The 24096-nt window shown below is 39.7% G+C and overlaps 1 protein-coding gene and 1 non-coding gene across 5 annotated transcripts in view; one reads left to right on the top strand and one right to left on the bottom strand.

Annotated features, from left to right (window-relative positions):
• The first annotated feature begins 6357 nt into the window (after window positions 1-6357).
• On the top strand, window positions 6358-6488 carry LOC111759849 (small nucleolar RNA SNORA18). Its single transcript, XR_002793712.1, has one exon. It is a non-coding gene; the product is annotated as a small nucleolar RNA SNORA18 (small nucleolar RNA).
• Window positions 6489-13026: 6538 nt separating this feature from the next.
• Window positions 13027-24096, bottom strand: part of MTO1 (mitochondrial tRNA translation optimization 1) — a 40168-nt gene continuing 29098 nt past the window's right edge. For 2 of the 4 annotated variants that reach the window (XR_011650078.1, XR_011650079.1), the window contains 4 exons: window positions 23240-23358; window positions 20505-20665; window positions 18019-18591; window positions 13027-16626 (listed from right to left, as the gene is read on the bottom strand). Coding sequence is in view for 1 of the 4 variants with exons in the window: in XM_004475974.4 (XP_004476031.2) it covers window positions 18472-18591; window positions 20505-20665; window positions 23240-23358 (400 nt within the window). In the remaining 3 variants the exon portion in view is untranslated. Of the gene's footprint in view, window positions 16708-17289; window positions 18592-20504; window positions 20666-23239; window positions 23359-24096 lie in introns of those variants that run through there. The other 2 variants (XR_011650077.1, XM_004475974.4) reach the window with 2 other exon arrangements.

Raw genomic sequence — 24096 nt, 5'->3', positions numbered from 1 at the left:
CGCTTCTGTTCTAATCAGCAACACCGGGAATCTGTGTTTCCTTTTTTTTTTTTTTAAAGATTTATTTTATTTATTTCTACCCCCCATCCCAGTTGTCTGTTCTCTGTGTGTTCTTCTTTGTCCGCTTCTGTTGTTGTCAGCGGCACGGGAATCTGTGTTTCTTTTTGTTGCGTCATCTTGTTGTGTTAACTCTCCCTGTGTGCGGCGCCATTCCTGGGCAGGCTGCACTTTCTTTCGCGCAGAGCGGCTCTCCTTATGGGGCGCACTCCTTGGTGGTGCTCCCCTACCCGGGGGACACCCCTGCGTGGCGCGGCACTCCTTGTGCGCATCAGCACTGCGCATGGGCCAGCTCCACACGGGTCAAGGAGGCCCGGGGTTTGAACCGTGGCCCTCCCATGTGGTAGACAGATGCCCTATCCATTGGGCCATGTCCACTTCCCAGAAGTTTCCTCTCATTGCTTGAAAACACACACATACACAAATACATACTCATTTTGGTCTTGTATTAAATACAGCATATTTTAGAAATATTTCCTTTTACATTTATGCAGTATTTTTTTTTGTATCCTAATGTCCTATTTTAAATTTGGATTGCCTATGTTTGAATGGGTGAACTCAGTCCTAAGAGAATTCAAAGAACAACCAGCATAACTAAAGACTAAAAATGAATTTATTATGAGGCACAGATGAAAAAATTGTTGTTTAGCCTAGTGAACACTAAGAAATTAATGTGTTCTCCTATTTACAGAGTATTTTAAGTTTACAGAGGGTCCTGTTCAAAGTGAAATTCACACTCTAAAATACTATACAGACTAAATGCCGGGATAATACTCAAATTAGACTGAGTGCTACGATAGCTAATTAAGCATGACAACACAAATGCATAGCATGAAATGTGCTACAAAGGATGGGAGTGAAGATTGAATGTTATATCAAGAGAAACAGACTTCTATCCTAGATTGTTTAGGTGGGGTGGAGAAACTTTTTGTCCAGTGATAGATCTCTGGTGCATAGGAGGAAAACACCCATGGCAGAAAGATATTATGAATTCAGATCTGAGATTCTTGCTCTACAGCAACTTGCAGTTAGCCTTTAATCACATCACTTAACCAGGACTATAAAATAGGGGCATAGAAACAAGTTTGTTTTTAAAAATTTTTAAGAAAAATTTTAACTTGGAGAAATACACAGATGTAAAATAATCCTAATATATTGGGTTTTTCCCATCAGGATGATTCAAACAGATTAGTGGTTTTTTTTCAAAATTTTTGAGTAAATATACTTTATATTGCAAACACACACATTGTATTTCATTGAATCTAAGACCTTTATGACTGAAAGTTACAAATGCTGCTAGTTATAAGTGTAAGATGCCATTGACTATAGGGGACACACCAATTTAGACATGTTAAAATTTAGAAAAAATATGCATCTTAAGATTGGTGAAATTTGTGTGAATTACTGACAAAAATGTTTCAGAAAATAGTACTTGGGAAGCGACTGGGCTCCTATCTACCATATGGGGGGTCCTGGGTTTGGTTTCTGGGGTCTCCAGGTGAAGGTGAAGCTGGCCTATGGCATGGAGAGCTGGCCCATGTCACAGAAAGCTGGCCCGCATCATGAACTGATGCAACAAGATGACACAACAAAAAAGAGACTGAGGAAAGACAATGAGAGACACAACAAACCAGGGAGCTGAGGTGGCTCAAGCTCTTGGGTGCCTCTTTCCCATGTTGGAGGTCCCAGGATCTGGTGCTTTCTAAAGATGAGAAGACAGACACAGAAGAATAAGCAGTGAATGGACACAGAGGGCAGAGAGTGAGCCCAGATGGTATGGGGGAATAAATGAAATTAAATCTTAAAAAAAAGAAAATAGTGCTTACTGTTAGTACCTAATGGCAAAAAAATTTGATATTCTGACCTACTAATGAATTGTAGCTAGTAATCTGAGAAATGTTGATTTAGGTCAACAGTCAAAATGAGGTTCCAGGTCAAAATAATCACTTCCTTTCTCTATGGCATGAAAGAATAGGGTCTCAATCTATTCAACCTCAAGTAGGCCCAAAACTTACATTTGGAAAAAAAAATTGTTCTTGTCCATAAATCATCATAGCCCACTTCTCATTAGAAGGCAGAATGACTTTACCTTAGACTTAAAATTCTATAACAAGGGAGCAGATGTGGCTCAAACAGTTGGGCACCTGCCTCCCACATGGGAGGTACTAGTTTCAGTTCCTGGTGCCCCCTAAAGAAGATGAGCAAGACAGCAAGCTGGTGCAATGAGCTGATGCAATGAGGAGACACAATGCCAGACACAAGCAGGGAGCAGATGTGGCTAAGTGATTGGGTGCCTCCCTCCCATATGGGTGGTCCTGGACTTGGTTCCCAATGCCTCCTAAAAGACGAGCAGATGCAGCAGACAGCGAGTACAAACAATGGTGGTGGTGGGGAGAGAATAAATAAATTTTCAAAAATAATTTTATAACTATGTATTCAGCTTTCTACACAGCTGCAGTGCTTTAGTACTTAAATCAACAGTACACATTTTTATTTTTGTACACATTATTTTTAGGCAAGAGAATAAAGAGTTTATTTAGAAACAAGAAAACGAGAAAAGTACACTGTCCCAGGCATGGACTGCAGGCATACTGTAGGGTGTGTTGTACCTGTACAAATTATTTTTATTCTAGATACCTGAGCCAGGAAACACACTCAAATTAATTGCATTCTAGTTTCTACCGAAAGCAGGTGAGACAGTGGATATTTATGGAGGCACGGCAGTGGTTCTCACAATTTGTTGGGCATCAGAACAACTTACGGAACTTGTTAAACATAGATGCCCAATTTCCTTTCCAGGCCGACTGAATCAAATTGCTTGGGGTAAGGCTTGGCCATTTACATTTTTACAAGCTCTGTTAGAAATTCTGATGTCCAGTCAAGTTTGAGAATCATTGCTCAAGGGCTTGCGAACTAGCTTTTTCTTTGTTCTAATAGCAGATTTGTTGAGATATAATTCATATACCATAAAGTTTGAAGTGTAATATTCAGGGCTTTTTAGTATAGTTATCACCATAATCTAATTTTCTTCAAAAAAGCTTCCCTTTTTTAGAGCAAAGAAGCCACCCAGGAGACTCCCTTTATAATTTTTTAGGTCATTTTTCACCCCAGCTTCTGGCCTAGACCAATTGCTGAAGGGATGCAATCACTAAGATTGGCTTAAACTATGATTTAATTCCTGGGAAGAGAGTGAACAAAACTGAGGTTCTTTCGGCAAGGAAGAGAACAGTGGGCAGACGTGGGTACTGGGAAGACAACCAGCAGTGTTTATATAGGCAAGTTACTTATAATCTCCAAGTCTCGCTTCCCTTATCTCTAGAATGGGAACAGCTTTATCATGGGGTTAAATTAAATAATGCTTTTAAAGCACTTAACTTAGGGAAACGGGTTTGGCCCAGTGGATAGGGCATCCACCTACCACATGGGAGGACCGCGGTTCAAACCCTGGGCCTCCTTGACCAGTGTAGAGCTGGCCCATGCACAGAGCTGATGCGTGCAAGGAGTGCCGCACTACACAGGGGTGTCCCCTGCGTAGGGGAGCCCCACTGGCAAGGAGTGCGCCCCGTAAGGAGAGCCACCCAGCGCAAAAGAAAATGCAGCCTGCCCAAGAATGGTGCCGCACACACGGAGAGCTGACACAACAAGATGACGCAACAAAAAGAAACACAGATTCCCGGTGCCGCTGAATGATAGAAGTGGTCACAGAAGAACAGAGTGAATGGACACAGAGAGCAGACAACTGGGGGGAGGGAGAGAAGAAAAATAAATAAATCTTTTAACAAAATAAAATAAAGCACTTAACTTAGCATCTGGCATACAGTAAACATTTATTAGGTAGTACCTACTTATATCTTTTATAACATCACTAATGAAGGTATACCTTGATTTTCTTGAGGAAGAAGTCATATGATAAATTTCTCTTAATTTTTTTTTTTTTATTGGGAGGTAGTGGGGATTGAACCTGGGACCTTGTAAGTGGGAGGCAGGCGCTCAATCACTGAGCCACATCCACTCCCTTCTCTTCAATTTTATTGATAGGAATAAGTTTTCTTGTGGTCCTCTTGATGAGAAAGAGCTATAATAACCCAATGTTTTTCTTTTTTTGACATCATTGCCAGGAAGCTCAGATCAGAACCGGAATTTAATGTTTAAGGGTAATCTGCCTTTTCTTCAACTGACTTTAATATTGAACTGTTTTTTTTTGTTTGTTTTTAGGCAGTACTGGGGATCAAACCTGGGACCTTGTACACGGGAAGCAGGTGGTCATTTGAACTACATACATTCCCTGTTCTGTTTACTTCAAAAAAAAAAAGTTAAAAACTATGCAGAAACGGATGTGGCTCGAGCAGTTGGGCTCCCATTTACCATATAGGAGGTCCCAGTTTTGATGCCCAAGGCCTCCTGGTGAGGGCAGACTGGCCTGTGCTGGCCCACGTGGGCGTGCTGCCCCACACAGGAGTGCTGGCTGATGTGGAGGGCTGGTGCAGCAAGGTGATGCAACAAGAGACACAGAACAAGAAGCTGAGGTGAGACAAGGGAATGATTACCTCTCTCCCACTCTGGAAGTTCCCAGGATCGGTTCCTGGAGCTGCCTAATGAGAATACAAGCAGACACAGAAAGCACACACAGTCACACAGTCAAATGGACACAGAGAACAGGGTAGGGGGGAGAAATAAATATTTTTAAAAACTATGGAAAATAAGTAGGGGATACATTATCAATAATAACTGAAATAAGTTTGGGGGACTGAGATACAAATTAATTTATCTGCCTTTTACACTAAGAAATACAAGCTAAAATATGCTAATAAAATGAATATTAAAAAGTTTCAATTTCATATTAGGAGCAGTGAAAACAGGAACAGAACACGAAAACAGGGAAGAAATGAAGTTGTACAGACTGTGAAGACAGAAGACAACTATGGAGACAGAAAGGCAAATAAAGTGTTCTTTGCTTTTCTGCCCAATGTTTTTATCCCATTTTAATTGCTCGTGTGCATGTTAATGTTGCCATCTCTAACCTTTTGAAAAAGTCATTTATTCATTCATTCATAAAGCATGTCCTGAGTGCCTACAACTTTGGTGTTTCCTGTCCTCAAGAGATTTATATCCTGCTAGGCTAGACAGATATTAAAAATCAAGGTGTAAAACCTAACATTTCCTCATCAAGATTAGCATCAATAGTGATAATTCAAGTGATAGTAGGTATTCTTGATATGATGGATGAAAATGACATTTCACATCTGTGGTCTTCCAAAAAACCATAACCACAGTCTAATAATGAGAAAAACATTGAATTCTAATTGAAGGGACATTACACAAAGTATCTGACCAACACTCCTCAATACTGTCAAGGGCATCAAAAACAACAAAAGGCTAAGAAACTGTCACAGCCAAGAGGAGCGTAAGGAGATAAGCTATCTAAATGTAAGTGATGGAGGATTAGAGAGACTCGGGAACTTCTCTTCCAGAAAAATAGCTAGAGGACAGGCAGAACCACCCTGAAAAAAAAAATATTTAGGGTTTAGGGGATGAGGGGAAGACTGGACGCCATGCAATAGAGAGAGGGGCAAAGGAAAAGAATCATGACAAGAAAATGTTGAGTAAAAGCTGCAGCTGCCTGAACCCGTCTTCCCACCCTTGGAGCAGACTATTTTGAGTTCCCTGGCTCTGGCAACAGAAAGAGGGTTCACAGGGGTCAACTTCCCCAAGAAAGGGGAGAGAAAGGTGCACAGCCAAAGGCTGATTCAGCTTTTGGCCAACAAATTTAGTCTGCTGAGTCCCAGGAGTCCTTCCAGACCAGGTAGAGCTGCACCATTGCTCTCGGAACTGGCAGGGTGTGAAAAAGACTCAACTCTCACAAATACCCTTTCTACTGATGGAAACTGGTTGTTGAGGATGCAGAGGGGAGTGGAAATATTTCCTATGTGGGAAAAGGAAGGGGGATGCCTACAAATGTTGGAGAACAGCCTCTGAAAAAATTTGATTTGCAAGGCTCTGAATAGTCTTGAAGAAAGATCCTCTGTCACATTGTTGTAGGTGGTGTTACAGCAAACACATTTGAACCAGGGTTTGAACTGAGAGGACTGCGAAGAGTGCCATGTGCTGTAGGACCGAAGAAGTGCATGTGACAAAATTAGAAGTAAACAAATGAGAGGCTATTTTCAGGCCTTTACAGTTTTCCTCCCCAAAGTCTTTAGAAGTGGGCCTGCAACCCATTATTGGGTCCATGACCTGGATTTGAACAACTAAACAAGGATAATCCTAAAAGCTAGAACGGGTTTAACCAAGAATCAAAGAGCTGAGGTCTATTCCAATGGGCTCTCTCTGTAGACCCACATTCTTGGAAATGCCTCACAGAGGAATGTGGCAGCTCAGCTTTACTCACAGAACTGCTTGTTAGATTTGTGAGAAGGAACTATAAGATCATTGCTAAAATTATGAAAGCTCTAATAGTTCATTTTTAAAAAATCCTGTAGGTATTGGCATATCCCACAGGTCTCCACTCATCTTGGGTGTGGTAACAGGAATGAATAGATGAAGTCACGATGAGGTTGTCCAGAATTTTGAACTATGCAGATCCACCAATTCTGATTCTAAAGGACCTAAAGTGAATAATTTGAAGAAATTAGGATCCAAGAATTCTAGTAAATAGGTGAGGAGTTTCTGAAGCATCCATCAGTTTGTCCACACACAAGTGGAGATGAAAAAAAGTCCATCTAAAAGAACTATGACAAGGCTGACTGGAAACAGCTTTAGATTCTTTTTAAAAGGGCTATCTTGAAGATAAATCTTGTTTCAAGCTTCAGAGGAAGTAAGTTGACTTTGATTTAAACAGTGGAATGAACACACATGGAATTCTGTAAATAAAAAAATTAATTTGCTACATATAATAAAAATACTTTTTACACTATATATATATTTTAAAAAAAGAATCAAAGAATGGCAGTAACACATAGCCTCCCAACACTAAATCCCTATGCAAGAGAGAAATTGAGCATCAGAGTAATTTCACCATCATAATCAGATGCCGACACATCAGCAAAAATTAACAAGCCATACTAAGAAAATGGAAGAAATGGCCCAAGCAAAGGAATATATGAAAACCCCAGATGAGATACAGGATTTGAAATAACTAATCAATGAGGTTCATACAAATCTCCTAAATCAAATCAACAAGTTAAAAAACAATATGGCTAAAGAGATAAAGGACATCAAGAGGACACAGGAGGGAAGTAGACTTGGCCCAACAGATGGGGCATCTGTCTACCATATAGGAGGTCCAAGGTTCAAATCCAGGGCCTCCTGACCTGTGTGATGAGCTGGCCCACGTACAGTGCTGATGCGTGCAAGGAGTGCTGTGCCATGCAGGGATGTCCCCCGCGTAGGGGAGCCCCACACGCAAGGAGTGCGCCCCATAAGGAGAGCCACCCAGTGTGAAAAAAGTGCAAGCTGCCCAGTAGTGATGCTGCACACATGGAGAGCTGACACATCAAGATGACACAACAAAAAGAGACACAGATTTTGAGTGCCACTGACAAGAATATAAGCAGACACAGAAGAACACACAGTGAATAGACACAGAGAACAGACAACTGGGGGGGGGGGGCGGGGAGAAATAAAAAAAAAAAAAGAGGACACAGGACAAGCACAAATAAGAATTTGAAAACTTGAATAGAAAAATAATAGTAATGTGATATCCTGGATGGAATACTAGAGCAGAAAAAAGATGTTAGGTAAAAACTAAAGATATCATGGGAGCATTGTGACTCAAGCAGTTGTGGGCCTGCTTCCCACATGGGAGGTCCCGGGCTCAGTTCCACGTGCCTCCTAAAAACAAAGAAACAAACAAAACAACAACAACATGCAAATGAAAAATCAACTCAGGGGAGCCGACGTGGCTTGGTGGTTGAGCGCCAGCTTCCCGCATATGAGGTGTTGGGTTCAATCCCTGGCCCTGGTACCTCAAAAAGAAAACAAACAAACAAAAAACAAAGTAAGGATATTTGGATAAAGTATGGCTGTTCAGTAATAATAATAAGTATCAATATTGATTTATTGTGCCCAATATAGCAATGTAAGACATTAATAAAGGAAAACTGGGTATGGGGAATATGGGAATTCTCTGCAATATCTTCACATTTTTTTCCTGTAAATCCTATAAATCTAACTACTCCAACATAAAAAGTTTAAGAAAAAAAAGTAAGGTGATATGAAACAAATGCAATAATAGAAGTAGAAGTAAAGTGGAGAGGAAGTTTATTTTCACTACGTGCCTTCCTGCACAAGCAGCTCTGACAGCTCAGGATGTGCTCCCAGTCTCTGCTGGTGGCTTTCCTGATATTACAGATCTTTTCCTCTCAACAGAGCATTCTTCCAGGAGTTGAAATTTCAGATATGGAAAAGCCATGCTATTACAATCTAGTTGACATTCAAAAAAACCCTGACTTTATATTTTAAAATACTTTAAAAATAAAATTCAAATGCAAACTTGACTATACAGTTAACTTCACCATTCAATGCTGTAATGATTTGATTTATCCTCCCTCCGCCAATCAATGATGTTACAAATGCTTAGTGTTTCTTAGCTATTTCCTCTTACATTGGTGTTCCCATTGAAATGAACTTTAGTATCTGCCTTTTCCAACTACTTGACAGTGTGGTCTGTGGTGGGTGGAGGAAATCATAAATTGTGGCCAACATCTGTTGGAGGCTGACTATTGTCAGTGATGGGGGGTCTCTGTGAAGTAACTGGATTGAACAAAGTTACATCTTTAGCTGCTTTTTCATGAGGGCGTCATATTCTGTAGCACTTCTGGCTAGCAGCACCAGAAGTAGTGCTTTGAAATATTAAAGTGGTATAATTTTTTCTAAGTTAATGTATTACCTATTTAAAATCGTGGATTTAAAGAGATTTCACATCCTACACCAAATCGCATGACCTAAAATAAATGTTTCCCATTAAACATTGTTCAGTGAGACAGTTACTATTGTAATAGAATTGCATTACATCTTTACACCTTTTGACAAAGTGGAAAAACTAATGCTACACTAGGGAGTGTGTAGTGTCACTGGGACTTAATTACAGCTATTGATAACTTTCCAAAGAATTTAGGAACTTTGTTTTCTCAAGATAAATTTCCGATTTAATAGGCACCTCATTCACTACTATATTTAACCAGGAAAAAAACCCCTCAAAACTTAAAAAAACAATGATTTCCTTCTAGTAAGCAGGTAACACAAAATCCCTCTTTTTTTCTGTCTTACATTTGGTTTATTTTTCACCCAATCCACCATATTATTATTTTTATTATATAATTTATACATGAACATACATAAACAATAAGTGTATAGTAAAAGTTGTGAACTTACAAAGCAAACATGCACAACATCATACAGGGGTCCCCAACATCAACCCACTACCAACACCTTGCATTGTTGTGAGACATTTGTTACAAATGATGAAAGAATATCATGAAAATTTTACTACTAACTATAGTCCTTATCTTATATTTGGTGTATTTTCCCCCCAATCCATCCTATTAATATTTTTAAAATATATTTTTATGATAGAAGTTGTAAACTTGCAAAACAATCATGCACATGTACAGAATTCCCATACAACACTCTTCTATCAACACACCACACAGCGGTGGAACAGATTATGGGATAATATCAGACTATTACCAGGTCCATAGCATACATGTGGCACAGTTTTCCATACTCCCCCATTATCAACACAGTACATCTTCGGCAGAGATGCATGAATATTACATTATTACTGTTTTTTTTTAAAGCTTAATGCATTTTTATAAACATTGTTACTGTTAATTACATCCCATAGGTCACTCCAGTTGTATTTTTCCCAAGCTTCTCCACATTCTCACCACCATGCAATAATGATGTACATCTGCTCTAGGTCACAAAGGACACTCTTGAATCTGTACCATCAACAACAATTCTCATCCACCTCTGGGTTTACTGTGTTATTCAGTCCCTAGATTATTCTCTAGCTTTCATTTAATTGACATTTACATCCCTAGACTACCCTTTTCAGTCACATTCTGATTTATAAGCCAGCTGTTACTCTCTGAAATATGTTACTGTCAACTCTATACATTTCCACACTTTTACAATAAAGTTAATTAAAACTTCTACATACATGGAACATCAGTAGTCCATCTCAGTCCTCCTCTTATCTCCTTTAAGAATCCACAACCAGCCACCTAGAAGTTTCATGGTTCTTGCTTTTATATTTAGGTTTTTGATCCATTTTGAGTTAATTTTTGTATAAGATGTGAGATAGGGGTCCTCTTTCTTTCTTTTGGCTATGGATATCCAGTTCTCTCAGCACCATTTGTTAAACTGTTTTGCCCAAGCTGAGTGGGTTTGACAGGCATGTAAAAAATGACTTGACCATAGATGTGAGGGTCTGTTTCTGAACCATCAATTCAGTTCCATCGGTCTGTGTGCCTGTCTTTATGCCAGTATCATGCTGTTTTTTGTTTTTTTTAAATTTAAAGATTTATTCCTGCCCCCCCCCACCGTTGTCTGTTCTCTGTGTCTGTTTGCTGTGTGTTCTTCTTTTGTCCACTTCTGTTGTTGTCAGTGGCGTGGGAATTTGTGTCTCGTTGTTGTTGCATCATCTTGCCGCGTCAGCTCTCAGTGTGTGTGGTGCCATTCCTGGGCAGGCTGAACTTCCTTTCGCGCTGGGTGGCTCTCCTTATGGGGCGCACTCCTTGTGCATGGGGCTCCCCTTACATGGGGGATACCCCTGCGTGGCACAGCACTCCTTGCGCACATCAGCACTGCGCGTGGGCCAGCTCCACACAGGTCAAGGAGGTCCGGGGTTTGAACTGTGGACCTCCCATGTGGTAGACAAAAGCCTTAACCACTGGGCCAAGTCTGCTTCCCACCATATTGTGTTTAGCACTGTAACTAGGTAATATGATTTAAAGTCTGGAAGTGGGAGTCTTCTAACTTTGCTTTTCCTTCTTAAGATGTTTCTGGCTACTTAGGACCTCTTACCCTTCAAAATACATTTGATAATGTTTTCTGTTTATTTAAAAAATGCTGGTGGAATTTTTACCAGTATTGCATTGAATCTGTGTATCAATTTGGGTAGAAATGACATCTTAATGATATTTAGTCTTCCAATATGTGAGCATGGAATGTTCTTTTAATTATTTAGGTCTTTTTTTATTTCTCTTAACAATGAGTTGTAGTTTTCTGAGTACAAGTGCTTTACATCATTGGTTAAGTTTATTCCTAAATATTTGACTCTTAGTCGCTATTGTAAATGGAATTTTTCCCCCCTGACTTCCTCAGATTGCACATTACTAGTGTCTTTTAAAGTCTTTTTCATCTAATTTAAATATAGATATTCCAGCTTTTTGTTTGTTTGTTACTGCATACATGGAATATGTTTTCCTAGCCTTTCACTTTCAATCTATTGGTATCCTTTGGTCTAAGGTAAGTCTCTTGAATACAGCATCTAGGTGGCTCATATTTTCTTATCCATTCTGCCAGTCTGTCTTTTGATTGAGGAGTTTAATCCATTAACATTCAATGTTATTACTGTAAAGGCAGTTCTTATTTCACTCATATTGACCTTTGGGTTTTATCTGTCATACTTTATTTTCACCACTCTTTTTAGACTTTTAGTTACTTTTAGTAATCTAATCTTTATTTCTAGACTTTCTTCCAAGACTCTCTCTCCTGTCTTTTCAGACTCTATCACACCCTTTTACTAAAGGTAAATCTGTTCTTTTGGTTATAAACTGTTTCTGTTTATCTGTAAATATTCTAAACGTGCCCTCATTTCTGAAAGACAATCTTGCTGGATATAAGATCCTTGGTTGGAAGTTTTTCTCTTGAAGTATCTTAATTATATTATACTACTGTCTTCTTGCTTCCATGGTTTCTGATGAGAAATCAGCACTTAATCTTATTGGGGATTCCTTCTAGGTTATGCATTGCTTTTTTCTTGCTGCTCTCAGAATTCTTTGTCTTTGGCATTTGACATTGATTAATATGTGTCTTGGACTTGGTCTATTCAGATTTATTCAGATGGGAGTACATTGTGATTCTTAGACATGGATATTTATGTCCTTCAATAGGGTTGAGAAATTTTCTACCATTATATCTTCAATTATTCCTTCTGCCCCTTTCCCCTTCTCTTCTCCTTCTGGGACACCTATGACACGTTTGTTTCCATATCACTAGCTGTCATTTACTTCCCTGAGACCTTGTTCAATATTTTTTTCATTCTTTTCTTCATCTCTTCTTTTGTATGTTGCTTTTGGAGGCCATTTCTTCAAGCTCACCAGTCCTTTCTTCTGCCTCCTCAAATCTGCTATTATATGATTCCAGGGTATTTTTAGTTTCATTTATTGTGCCTTTCATTCCTGTAAGAGCTGCTATTTTTCTATGTATTTTTTTTTAAAGAAATTATTTCTTTCTCCCCGCCCCCATTCCCCATTGTCTGCTCTCTATGTCCACTTGCTGTGCATTCTTCTGTATCTGTTTGTATTCTCATTAGGTGGAGCTGGGAACTGATCCTGGGACCCTCAAGAATGGGAGAGAGGTGATTACTCTCGTGCCATTCAGGTTCTCTGTTCTGCCACGTCTCATTTTCTCTTCCTGTTGTGTCATCTTGCTGTGCCAGCTCTCTGTGTTGGATAGCACTCCTGCATGGGGCAGCTTTCCCCCGTGGGGCAGCATTCCCATGCAGGGCGGCACACCTGCATGGAGGCCGCATTCTTGTGTGGGCCGGCACTCTGTATGGGCCAGCTTGCCCTCACCAGGATGCCCTAGGCATTGAACCTTGTATCTCCTATATGGTAGATGGGAGCACAATTGGTTGAGCCACATCCGTTTCTCCCAATATCTTCTTAATATCATTAATCTTTTTAGCCATTTGTATTAGTAGTCAGCCAAAGGGGTGCTGACACAAATACCAGAAACTGGTTGGTTTTATAAAGGGTATTTATTTGGGGTAGGAGCTTACAGATACCAGGTCATAAAGCATAAGTTACTTCCCTCACCAAGGTCTATTTTCACATGTTGGAGCAAGATAACTGCCAATGTCTGTGAGGGTTCACGCTTCCTGGATTGCTCTCTTCCCAGAGCTTGCTTCTTTCCAGGCTTAAGGTTCCTCTCTTCCCAGGGCCTCCAACTTAGGGCTTCAGCATGAAACTTCAACATTAAAAAAAACCTTCTTTAACTCTGTCCTTTGCCATGCCTTTTATCTCTTTTATCCCACCCAGGGTGGGTGGGAACTCAATGCCCTACTGGGACAAGAGGTTTACATGATTAATCAAGTAAACCTATGAATCCAGTATAATCTCATATGCCCAGAGGAGAAGACCAGTTTACAATCATAGCCAATATTTCTTTTTGGAATTCATCAATAATATCAGACTACTACACTCCACCCTCTGAATTCCAAAAAGACATTACAATATTTTAAAAAAACCTTTAAATCAGTTACAATGCAAGTACTAAATCATATCACAATCAGTTTAAAGAAATACAGTTTGTCTTGAGGCAAAGTCCCACCTGGATGTAGACCTCTGAAAGTTACAATTCATCTGTTTCCAATGTACAAATAGACAGATGAAAGATAAACATTTTCATTACAATAAGGAGAAATTGGGAGAGAAACATGAGTCATGGGTCCTCTATAGTTCAGTAAACCTGTAGGGCATCCTCCATTCAATTTCAGCCCCAGAGTCATTCTTATGATGATTTCTTCTCCTTGGTTCCTTATAGGAACCCACATGCTTGCCCAATGGCCATTTTCTTGCCTCCACCTTCATCAAGCATCGGGGTGTTGACCAAGCTCCAGACTTCTCCCTCTAAGAATATTGGGGTGATTGCCATACCTTATGCAAACTTTGGGTTAGAGTCTTAACCACCCTAGTATAGTGATGTGAAGACAACAATTCCCCTAACCTTTGGTATAGAGGCTCAACCCTCTCAAGAGCAACGAGTTGACCACCTGGCCTTCCCTAAACTTTGGGTCCACCCCTCAGACCTGTGGGGTGCTGACCTTAACCACCCTAATCCTCGGGGAATGTGCTCCACCCTCTCTGGACCCTGGGGCAGCAAAACTCTCCCAGAACATTGGACAGGAACATCCATCCTCTTTAACTGCTGGGGAAACTCACCCTCTCTGTACACATTGGTGGGGCTCCTCTCTTGGCCCAAGGAGATGTCTTAATTCCAGATCTTAGCTTCCATGGTTTTCCTCTTAAAGCTATTTCTCCTTCAATCTCTCCTTTCCATGTCCCTTTTAGTCCAAGCTGATGGTGGTATTGTTCATACAGCTCTCTCAAAAACCTTGTAGGTTTAGCATGTAAGAAGTAGGGGTCCAAGCCATCAGACAGTAAGACTTTCCACAAGTCTTTCCAACATAACTGTATCTTCAATCCTGATTTACAAGTTCCAAGTTTAGTTCAGTCCTCCGGTGGGGCAGTTTCATCTGGGTGCTTGATCTCCAGAGGCTTGGAATTACCGCAACAGTTTGCTTTCTTTGTGCCTGACAGTTCAGTCCTCAGCGTATCTCTTGCATCTAGCATTTTGCTATAAGCTGCAAGCAGAAGCCAAGTTGCATTCTCTGAGTTTACTTTGGAAAGTTCAGCTAAATGCCCAGGCTCACCATTTTCAATTTCTGCCTTCCATAAAACACCAGGAGTTTATCTTGCTAAGCTAAGTTCTCTGTAACTTTAAAACATGGATCACCTTTCCTCAAGTTTCCAGTAATAGTTTCATCATTTACTTCTAAGTCATCATAAAAAGTCTCTTTAGCATCCATATTGTTATCAACAGTCTCTTTAAAGTGATCTAGGCTTTTTCCATCAAGCACTTCACAGTTCCACCAAAAAATATCCCTTACCCATTTATAAAACCATTCCAGCATTTCAGTAATTGCAAAAGCACTACCTCACTACTGGTACCGAATTCTGTATTAGTCAGCCAAAGGGGTGCTGAAGCAAAATACCAGAAATTGGCTGGTTTTATAAAGGGTATCTATTTGGGGTAGGAACTTACAGATACCAGGAAATAAAGCATAAGTTACTTCCCTCACCAAAGTCTATTTTCACGTGTTGGAGCAAGATGGCTGCCAATGTCTGTGAGGGTTCAGGCTTCCTGGATTGCTCTCTTCCTAGGCTTAGGGTTCCTTTCTTCCCAGAGCCCCAGCTTAAGGCTTCAGCATCAAACTCTAACATCAAAAAAACCCCTTTAACTGTCCTTTGCCATGCCTTTTATCTCTGAGTCCCCACCCACCACGCTTGACTGTGGAGGTTCAAGCTGCCCACAATGCCCAAGGGACTGATGAAGCTTCTCCCAACTTTCTCCTTTGCCAGGGTAGGGACAGAGCCACAACTGTGTGTAATAATCCAAGTCATGCAGGCCTAGACTCTAGTTACCCAGATAGACTGATGAAATTTCACCCCCCTATCTCCCGTGCCTGGCGTGGGGATAGAGCTGCATGTGTGGGCAGCAATCTATGTCACACAGGTCCAAAATAACTGCAGTTGCACTGGTAGACTTCTGACTATTCAGTTTGTGCTTGCTGAATATACCTGTGGTTACCTGGAGAGTCTGGTGCAGAGCCCGCCAGCCTTATCCCTACTAGAAGTGGAGCTGAAGCCTCGGCTAGTGCTGCAGTACAATATGGGTGAAAGAAGCCAGTCCCTACCATCGGTGATTTTCAGTCACCCCGGCTTCCCCTCCTGTCAGGGGCAGAGTCAAAATGGCAGCTACCAGCCTCTTCCTGGTAGGTTTGAACCTGGTAGGACAGGATTATATTTTAGCCAGATGAATTTACTAATCAGTAGCTGAAGTTGGTGCCCAACAGTCTCTTCCTCCCCCATTTTTGGGAAGTGGATCTTCCAATTCCAGTTGTGGAACAGCTCCCGAAGCAGCTTGTGCCTCCAGTGGAGGATGGGCACTGGCCTCCTGGCATGGAGCACTTTGCTTAAGAATCTTCTTAGCAGTTGGGCAGTCTCTTCCTTCCATTCTTTCAAGGATGTTGCAGGATGCTCTTTTGGTCTCCTGGAACCCCCAAACCAGTGCTTTAGATCACTCTGGGTGATTACTAACTGCCCTGTAGCATGTGCTGACTCTAGGAGCTCCCTACTCTGCTGCCATCTTACTGGTTGTCCTCCAAAATCCTTCTTTTCATATTCAATACTGTGTTATAATCAGTACTGTCTCTGGAATAAAGAATTGTGTGCAGGAGTAACCACACTAAAAGAACCATTACTGCTTTTGAAATTATTAAATCAAGTATCAAAAAGAATTAATTGCTAAATGAGCCAGGATTACACTTTTTACTCGCTTCTGATCTGCTTTCTGGAAAAGTCCAAAACCACATGAAACAAATCGATGAAAACTCAGCTAGATCCAAAGAGCCATATTTAATTATAGCAACAAGATGGCTGGCTACCTCAAACCCATAAACAGGCCTCCAGGCAGATTTAAGACCGATTTGTAGTCGCCAAAATGACTTTAGGCTGTTTTAACTTAAGACGACATAAGAGCTTCTCCTGGGGAAGCAGACTTGGCCCAGTGGTTAGGGCATCCATCTACCACACGGGAGGTCCACGGTTCAAACTCCAGGCCTCCTTGACCCATGTGGAGCTGGCCCATGCGCAGTGCTGATGTGCGTAAGGAGTGCTGTGCCACGCAGAGGTGGCCCTGCGCAGGGGAGTCCCACGGGCAAGAAGTGCGCCCCGTAAGGAGAGCCTGCCCAGGAATGGGGCCGCCCAGAGAGCTGACACAAGACGAGGCAACGAAAACAGATTCCCGTGTCGCTAAAAACAACAGAAGCAGAAAAAGAACGCACAGCAAATAGACACAGAGAACAGACAACAGGGGTGGGAGGGGAGAGAAATAAATAAATCTTTAAAAAAAAAAAAAAAAGCTTCTCCAGAGGCTGATGCCAGAGATCCAGGTTAGGTTTCCAGGGACAGACAGGGCTCTCTGGCCCACTAGGTTGTATCCATCCGCTACTCTATGGAGAGAGGCTGAGGAACCAGTCAAGCATCCAGCTGGTCATCCCATCAACTTTTGTGACCACAAACCACTGAAGGACTGGAGAAGAACAGCAGTGTCAGACTTTTCTGGTTTTTCTGTCAGTTCTCTCTGACTCAGAAACAGGGAAACATTGGCTACCAGTTACTGTGGATCTGTCTTCAATATTAGGAAATCATGGCCAGACAGTTTCATAAGAAAGTATTTTTATTGTATCACACAAAATAACTACCTTTAACTTAGTCTCCCTTAATCAGGCTACCAAATAAGTTTCCACATTTTTGGATGATAAGAAATGAGTGATTTCCAATATTTCTATTTTATAAGGCAAAACAAATGCAGAGGAGTTTCTGTAGAAGCACAGAAATCTTACAAGTCAACTTCCACTCTATTTATTACGTTATAATGATTGGAAACTAGCTGAATGATTCTGGATGTTTTTGTATAGTCTCACTTTTTTTTAAATTTTCTTAGATCTTATAGTTACTCTTTTATTTTTTATTTTAAAGATTTTAAAATTTATTTCTCTCCCCTTTCCCCCTGCCCCGCCCCAGTTGTTTGTTCTTTGTGTCCATTTGCTGCGTGTTCTTTTGTCCGCTTCTGTTGTTGTCAGTGGCAAGGGAATCTGTGTCTCTTTTTGTTGTGTCATCTTGCTGCGTTAGCTCTCCATGTGCGGTGCCATTCACGGGCAGGCTGCACTTTCTTTCACACTGGGTGGCTCTCCTTATGCGGTGCACTCCTTGTGCGTGGGGCTCCCCTATGTGGGCGACACCCCTGCATGGCACAGCACTCCTTGCACACATCAGCACTGCACATGGGCCAGCTCCACACGGGTCAAGGAGGCCCGGGGTTTGAACCGCGGACATCCCATGGGGTAGACGGACGCCCTAACCACTAAGTCCGCTTCCCTAGTCTCACATTTTTAGCTCTAAGAAGTTGAGGACTTTGACAATTCCTTCAAACCTAGCCTAACCAAGCAGAAGAAAAGATTTTTAATTTGGTATGCTTAATGGACTGCAAGGTTAGATTTTTTTTTTTCAGGTTTAATTTAGGTCTATGATCTTTTTCTTAGATTAATATTGCATAGTTGTATGAATGGGCTCATTATATTAACACTCCTGAGATAAATGGTATATATTAAATTTGCAATTATTTTTTCAGATGCACAAAAAAAGCAAAATTTTATCTGTCCTTTTCATAAAATAGAGACAAACTCATAAAAACCTAAATAGCCTGTTTTAACAGGTGCTAAATAGTTCTTATATCTATACCTATACTCTTGTATTGATTAAATTATTCCTACACTCTTTAAGTCATTTATGAACAGAACTCTGTAAATGTCACTCTCTTGAAGTCTGTATTGCATAAGTTTTAATCAGTTTTGGACAGTTCCTCCAGAACTGCCTGTCTTTGCTGAGTGGTCTTCACAAATCTGAGCAGATTGACAATGGCAGCAGGTGTTACTCCAGGTATACGACTAGCAGCCCCAATCTAGGAAATAAAACCAGAGAAACATTAGTGAGCTATGTCAACTCTTATCAAATCTATTTTCCTCCTAATATTAACTTGTATGGTGTAGTTTATAAAATTTTTACAAATATTTTCTTAATATATCTTTAAAACAACCTGGTAAAGTAGATAAGGGATGAATAGATGGTACAAATCTCTTTTTTCTTTTCACTAAACTAAGAAAATTTCTAAGAGTTACTCTCTTCAAATATAGGTCCACAGTCCTTTATCTGAAATTCTTGAAGCCATATTTGTTTATAGTAAAGAGTACACACTGTCCATTATGTCCCACCATCCCTAGCACATGTGGAGTAGCACACCATGTGTTAATCCAATTAATATTTCTGTGGTGTATTTTTACAGTGATGAGTATGAATATTCATTCTAAACGGTATAAAGCTTCATGTCAGTTTAGGTCAGTTTTGCTACCAAATGAGTTTGTGGCAAACTCCTGTCACAGCTTTTTTTTTTTTTTTTGGGATTGTAGATAAGGGATTGTGAATTCCTATGACCAACACTGTCCAACTGAACTTACTGTGATGATGGAAGTTTTCTATAACATTTGTGAGCAACAATGCAGTGTCCAATATGGTAGCCACAAGCTGCATGTGGCCACTGAGCACTTGATATGTGGCTAGCACAAATGAAGAGCTGATTATTTTTTTTAATTTTAAATTAAATTAAATTTAAATTAGTTAAAGTAACAGGCCACATGTGGCTAGTGGTTACTGTATAGGACAATGCAGCTCATGACTATAAAAATGTAACTTAAAAGGATAGACAGAATTATAAAATATAAGAAGGCCCATCTGGTTTTCATGATGACTATTGCTAAGAATACCATGTTATATGGTATTGATTTTTTTCAAGTTGCTTTATATTCCTTATTTTTAAAAAATGCTCCATTATTTTTATGAACATTACTAAAAAAAACACTTCCCACTAAATTTTGACACATTAATTTAAAAAATATAACCCAAATTTAAGAGATATCAAAATGTGAGAAAATGTGCAAATCAAATTCAGTCTATCAGTCTTTTAACTATTTGTTTTTAGAAGCCCAATAGTACATACTATAATTAGCATAGTATACAGGACCTCTTCAGCTCCCCTCTTCTTTCCAGAAGCTCCCAAGGCAACACTATGGAACCCATAAGGAGGGATCCATGTAATAATCTGAAACTACTGGTATGTGTTATATTTTAACATAGAATGGTTTCTGTTAAGCCACAGATACTAGTTTGCACTGATGGTTTAGCACACAGTTGGGACTGGGACTAGGGAATAATTACAATCAAACCAATTCTTAATTTCCAGTTATATATATAGACTAAGCTTTATCATCCCTCATAACAATATACCAACATCTGTCATGGGTTGAATTGTGTCATTCCCCGCTACCCCTCTCTAAAATACACGTTTAAGTCCTAACCTCTGGTCCTGGGACTGTGGAAATAGGGTCTTTGAAGAGACCAAACTGGAATGGGGGGGTCCTAATCCAATATGACTGGTGTTCTTATAAGAGGAGGAGATTGGACACAGAGTGCCACAGAAGAGAACGCCATGTGCTAAGGCAGAAATTGAAGCGCAAGGATTGCTGGCAATCCGCCAGAAGCTAGGAAGAGGCAAGGAAAGTTTCTCCTCTACAGCCTTTAGATTTCTGTCCTATGGCACTGTGAGAAAATGAATGTCTTTTTTAAGCCATCTAATTTGTTCACTTTGTTATAGCAGACTTAGGAAACAAAGACACATACATGAAAATATGAGGTTAATTGACTTCTGATGAAATAAAACATTAGTTACGTGGCCACTCTAATCCCTGGGTTCAAAAAATTTAAGTACTGGTCCCCACCCGCCTTTTTTCTTTTTAAATAACCTGTTCCTATTCCTCTTACTGTTTGTGGGCGACTAAAATGTAGTTTTTCTCGAGCTTCATGTGACAAAGACACATCCTTAAGAGTCAAATAGTCTAAGTTTTCTGGTAACCGGAGAGCTTCATCTCGCTGAACGTCTTCTATTTCCTGTTGCTGATGGAACAATGCTAATTCATATGTGGCTGGTGAACAAAAATAAGAATTATGTTATGACACCCAGACTATACCTATGTATCTATAGCCATTTGCAGTTTATAAAGAATGTTCACAAACATTATCTCATTCAACACTCATGTTAACATCATAATATAGGTAGGGGAGGTGTTCCCTTTCACAGATGAGAAAACTGAGGCTAAAATAAAAGAAAGAGTGTCCTGCATATTAGCTACAAGATTCTGTCTGAGTTTAATGCATGTCCTTTTCTTTTTCCAGTGTCTGGAAAATTAAAAGTAAAAAGAGAATTTGCTTTCCCTCTCAGTGTAAATTTTAGCTGGAACATTTCCCTTAATAGGCTGTGGATTTCAATTTTAAATCCTCAAGACAGGCTGTTTCTCCAAGAAAAGGGTTTTCTGAATTATGGCCATATACAGCTATATTTTTAAAAAGTGGACTTTTTTTGGTTGACAAGACACACCACTTATTTTTAGTTAAGGTTTTACTCAGAAGTAATGTAAAGACAATTCCGCAATTATTTTGTAATTAAAGCATTCTACTCTGAGAAAAAATATACTTAAAACTGTTTTAAAATGCAAATTGAGGATAGTGGATATAGTTCAGTGGATGAGCGTCTGCCTCCTATGTATGAGGTCCTGGGTTTGATCCCCGGTACCTCCTAAAAACAAACAAACAAATGTAAAAACCAACTTTCATTGGGGAGTGGATGTAGCTCAGTGGTTGAGTGCTTGCTTCCCATGTAGGAGGTCCTGGGTTCAAGCCACGGTACCTCCTAAACTGGTTATTCTCTCCTGTTCAAGAATGCAAGGTCTTCTCTAAAGTTTTGGTAGAATCTGCTTCTATCACCTGACTGGCAGCCAGGCAATTTCAGCTCTGGGGCTGGGCCTGGCTTTACTAATGAATCCTTTGATAAATGGACATGTACCTCAATAACCTCCATGTCTCAGTTTCTTTATCTAGAATTTGAAAGACTTGTCTATATAACTAAGGGACTTTATGGCAACAAAGAATAGTTGTGAAGTGTGTAGGCTTTGTAGTCAGATGACCTAGGTTCAAATCCCAGTTCTGCCACTCAATAATTTTGTGATTTGGGGCAGTTACCACTTACCTGTAAATTCAGGCCAATAATGTCAATACCTACTTTTCAAAGGGTAATTCGATATATCAAGCAAATAATGCATAAAAGGGCTTAGTACAACACTGTAATACAACAAACAGTAATATAATTTTTTGATTTATGAATAGATCTTTCAGGGTATCATGGAATATAAAGAGTAAGTAATGCATATTCTAAGGGTATATTTATGTAATTTCTCAAGTATATATAGTAAAATGAGACAATACACAGAAGAATCTAACATTGACTTCTACCCTCAAGAAACTTGTCTATTGGGAGAGTCTAAGTACTGATCTGAAAATCCTTGATATGTTGTATCTTAGCCTAATGTGTCAAAGCCATGGATATATACTAGAGTATATATATCAATCTTTAAAGATTGAGGCAAAACAGTAGTTACTCCATGGTTCAACAGTCAGGGTTTCCTAGAAACAAGTTAAAGATAGTAATTGTTCTGTATTAGTCTAATCTGAACCTAGTGATTTATTCAACCAAGTAAAACTGCAAAGTTTATAATTTAATCACTTTTTCCAGGTGCTAAGTCCTAAATGTTCAATAAAATAATTTTTAATCACTAGAGAAGTCATGATGGTTGAAATAAAAGGTCAACATGAGTTCTTATACATTAATATACTAAAGTATAGGGAAGAATGATTCTAAAGATTCCAGTGAGTTTCCTTTAGTTGTTGGACTTTTGAAAGCTTCAGTGGAGGGATGGTAGGGAGCAAGGTGACAGACCTCTGTGGAAATGAAGAAAAGTGCCACCTCTAAAAGAATATAGCAGTCTCACCACCTTGGCCTATTCTCAAGAAGAAAACTATCAGATGCAGAAGCTCTTATCATTCTGTATTTGCTTATGTTGGAGATTCTTCATGTAAAACGTAAAAAAAAAATGTAGTGGAGCTACAAAAGACATTTGTAGCTTTGATGGTCAATCAACTAACCAACAGTATGAAAGCACACCATGCATAATCAGAATATATGGGACAGACTCCGGACTTCCTTGTCTGATACAAAACGAGTATTTGTTAATGGCAGAGTATTTCAGTATACAGTGAAAGCCAAAGATACTTTAATTTTTCTCATTAGCAGATTAGATGGGGAAAATGTAAAGAGGAAGTTCAAGAGAAAAAAAAAAACTTAGTTATTTTCAAAGGAGAGCTCTACAGCAACACTTCCCAAACATGAAATGTTCACACAAATCACCTGGGATCTCATTAGAATTCAGTTTCACTCAGTGGGCCTGGGATGGGGTCTGAGAGCCTGCATTTCTAACAAACTCCCATATGTTGCAATCCAGCTAATCAGGGAACCACAGTGAGTAGCAAAGAGCCTAAGACTCTGCTGTCCTCTGGTAATAATGGCTCCTCTGGGCACAGAGCTCTTAATAGAGCTGCCTATTCACAAGTGCACAAATGGAAAAGAAAACCTGTATGAATAAATTAAGTAAAAAATTATTTTCTACCTTCTATTTTCAGTCTTTCAGCTAGCTCTCTACATTCTGTGTACTTCTTCAAGGGCTCTGGAACAGCTTTGGCTAACAACTCCATGTCAACTTCCTCATACTTCAGAACATCTAGAGCGCTGCAAACCACAAACGTTTCATTAATTTAAGGATCCATGTTCATTAAGGCAGTTTAAGAACAAGATTCCCTGGAAATAGTACCAAATCTCAGAACAAATAATATCCAAATATACTCCCAATTCTTACCAAGCACAGTGAGCAAATGCAGCAGTATCTATCTGATAATAAAGTGGTGTTTGATTCTTCCCAGTTCTCCCTCCTCCTCCAATCATGAAGAGTCAATAGTTGGTAAGGGTTGTATGTTGTATTTGTTGTATTTGTCCTCCCTTTCTTGTAAGGACAGACTATCCTCTGATAACAAGAGTTTGATTCCTTTCCCAAAGAACAGGGAACATGCTTTCTAAATACATCATGCTAAGCCCCCATATCCTGTAAATGACACTGTTATCCTTTGTGTGCTGGGAACAGGCTGGAAGTTTTTCTTTCTTTTTTTAAAAATTAAAGCAGTTAAAACATTGAGCGGGAAGTATGAAGTTCCCATATAACCCCTTTTCACACACACAGTTGTCCCTATTACTCACATTTTGCATTAGTGTAGTACCTTTGTTACAATTCATGAAACAATATTATGATAATTATGCTACTTTTTAAAAATTTGTTTTTTTTATTTCTCTCCCCTTCCCCCCGCCAGGTTGTCTGCTCTCTATGTTCTTCTGTGACCTCTTCTATTCTTATCAGTGGCACCGGGAATCTGTGTTTCTTCTAGTTGCTGTCATCTTGCTGTGTCAGCTCTCTGT

The sequence above is a fragment of the Dasypus novemcinctus genome, chromosome 11 (assembly GCF_030445035.2).
Source record: "Dasypus novemcinctus isolate mDasNov1 chromosome 11, mDasNov1.1.hap2, whole genome shotgun sequence".
Classification (NCBI taxonomy): domain Eukaryota; kingdom Metazoa; phylum Chordata; class Mammalia; order Cingulata; family Dasypodidae; genus Dasypus; species Dasypus novemcinctus.
The sequence above is the reverse complement of the archived record's forward strand: the minus strand, read 5'-3'. Positions and strand labels throughout refer to the sequence as shown.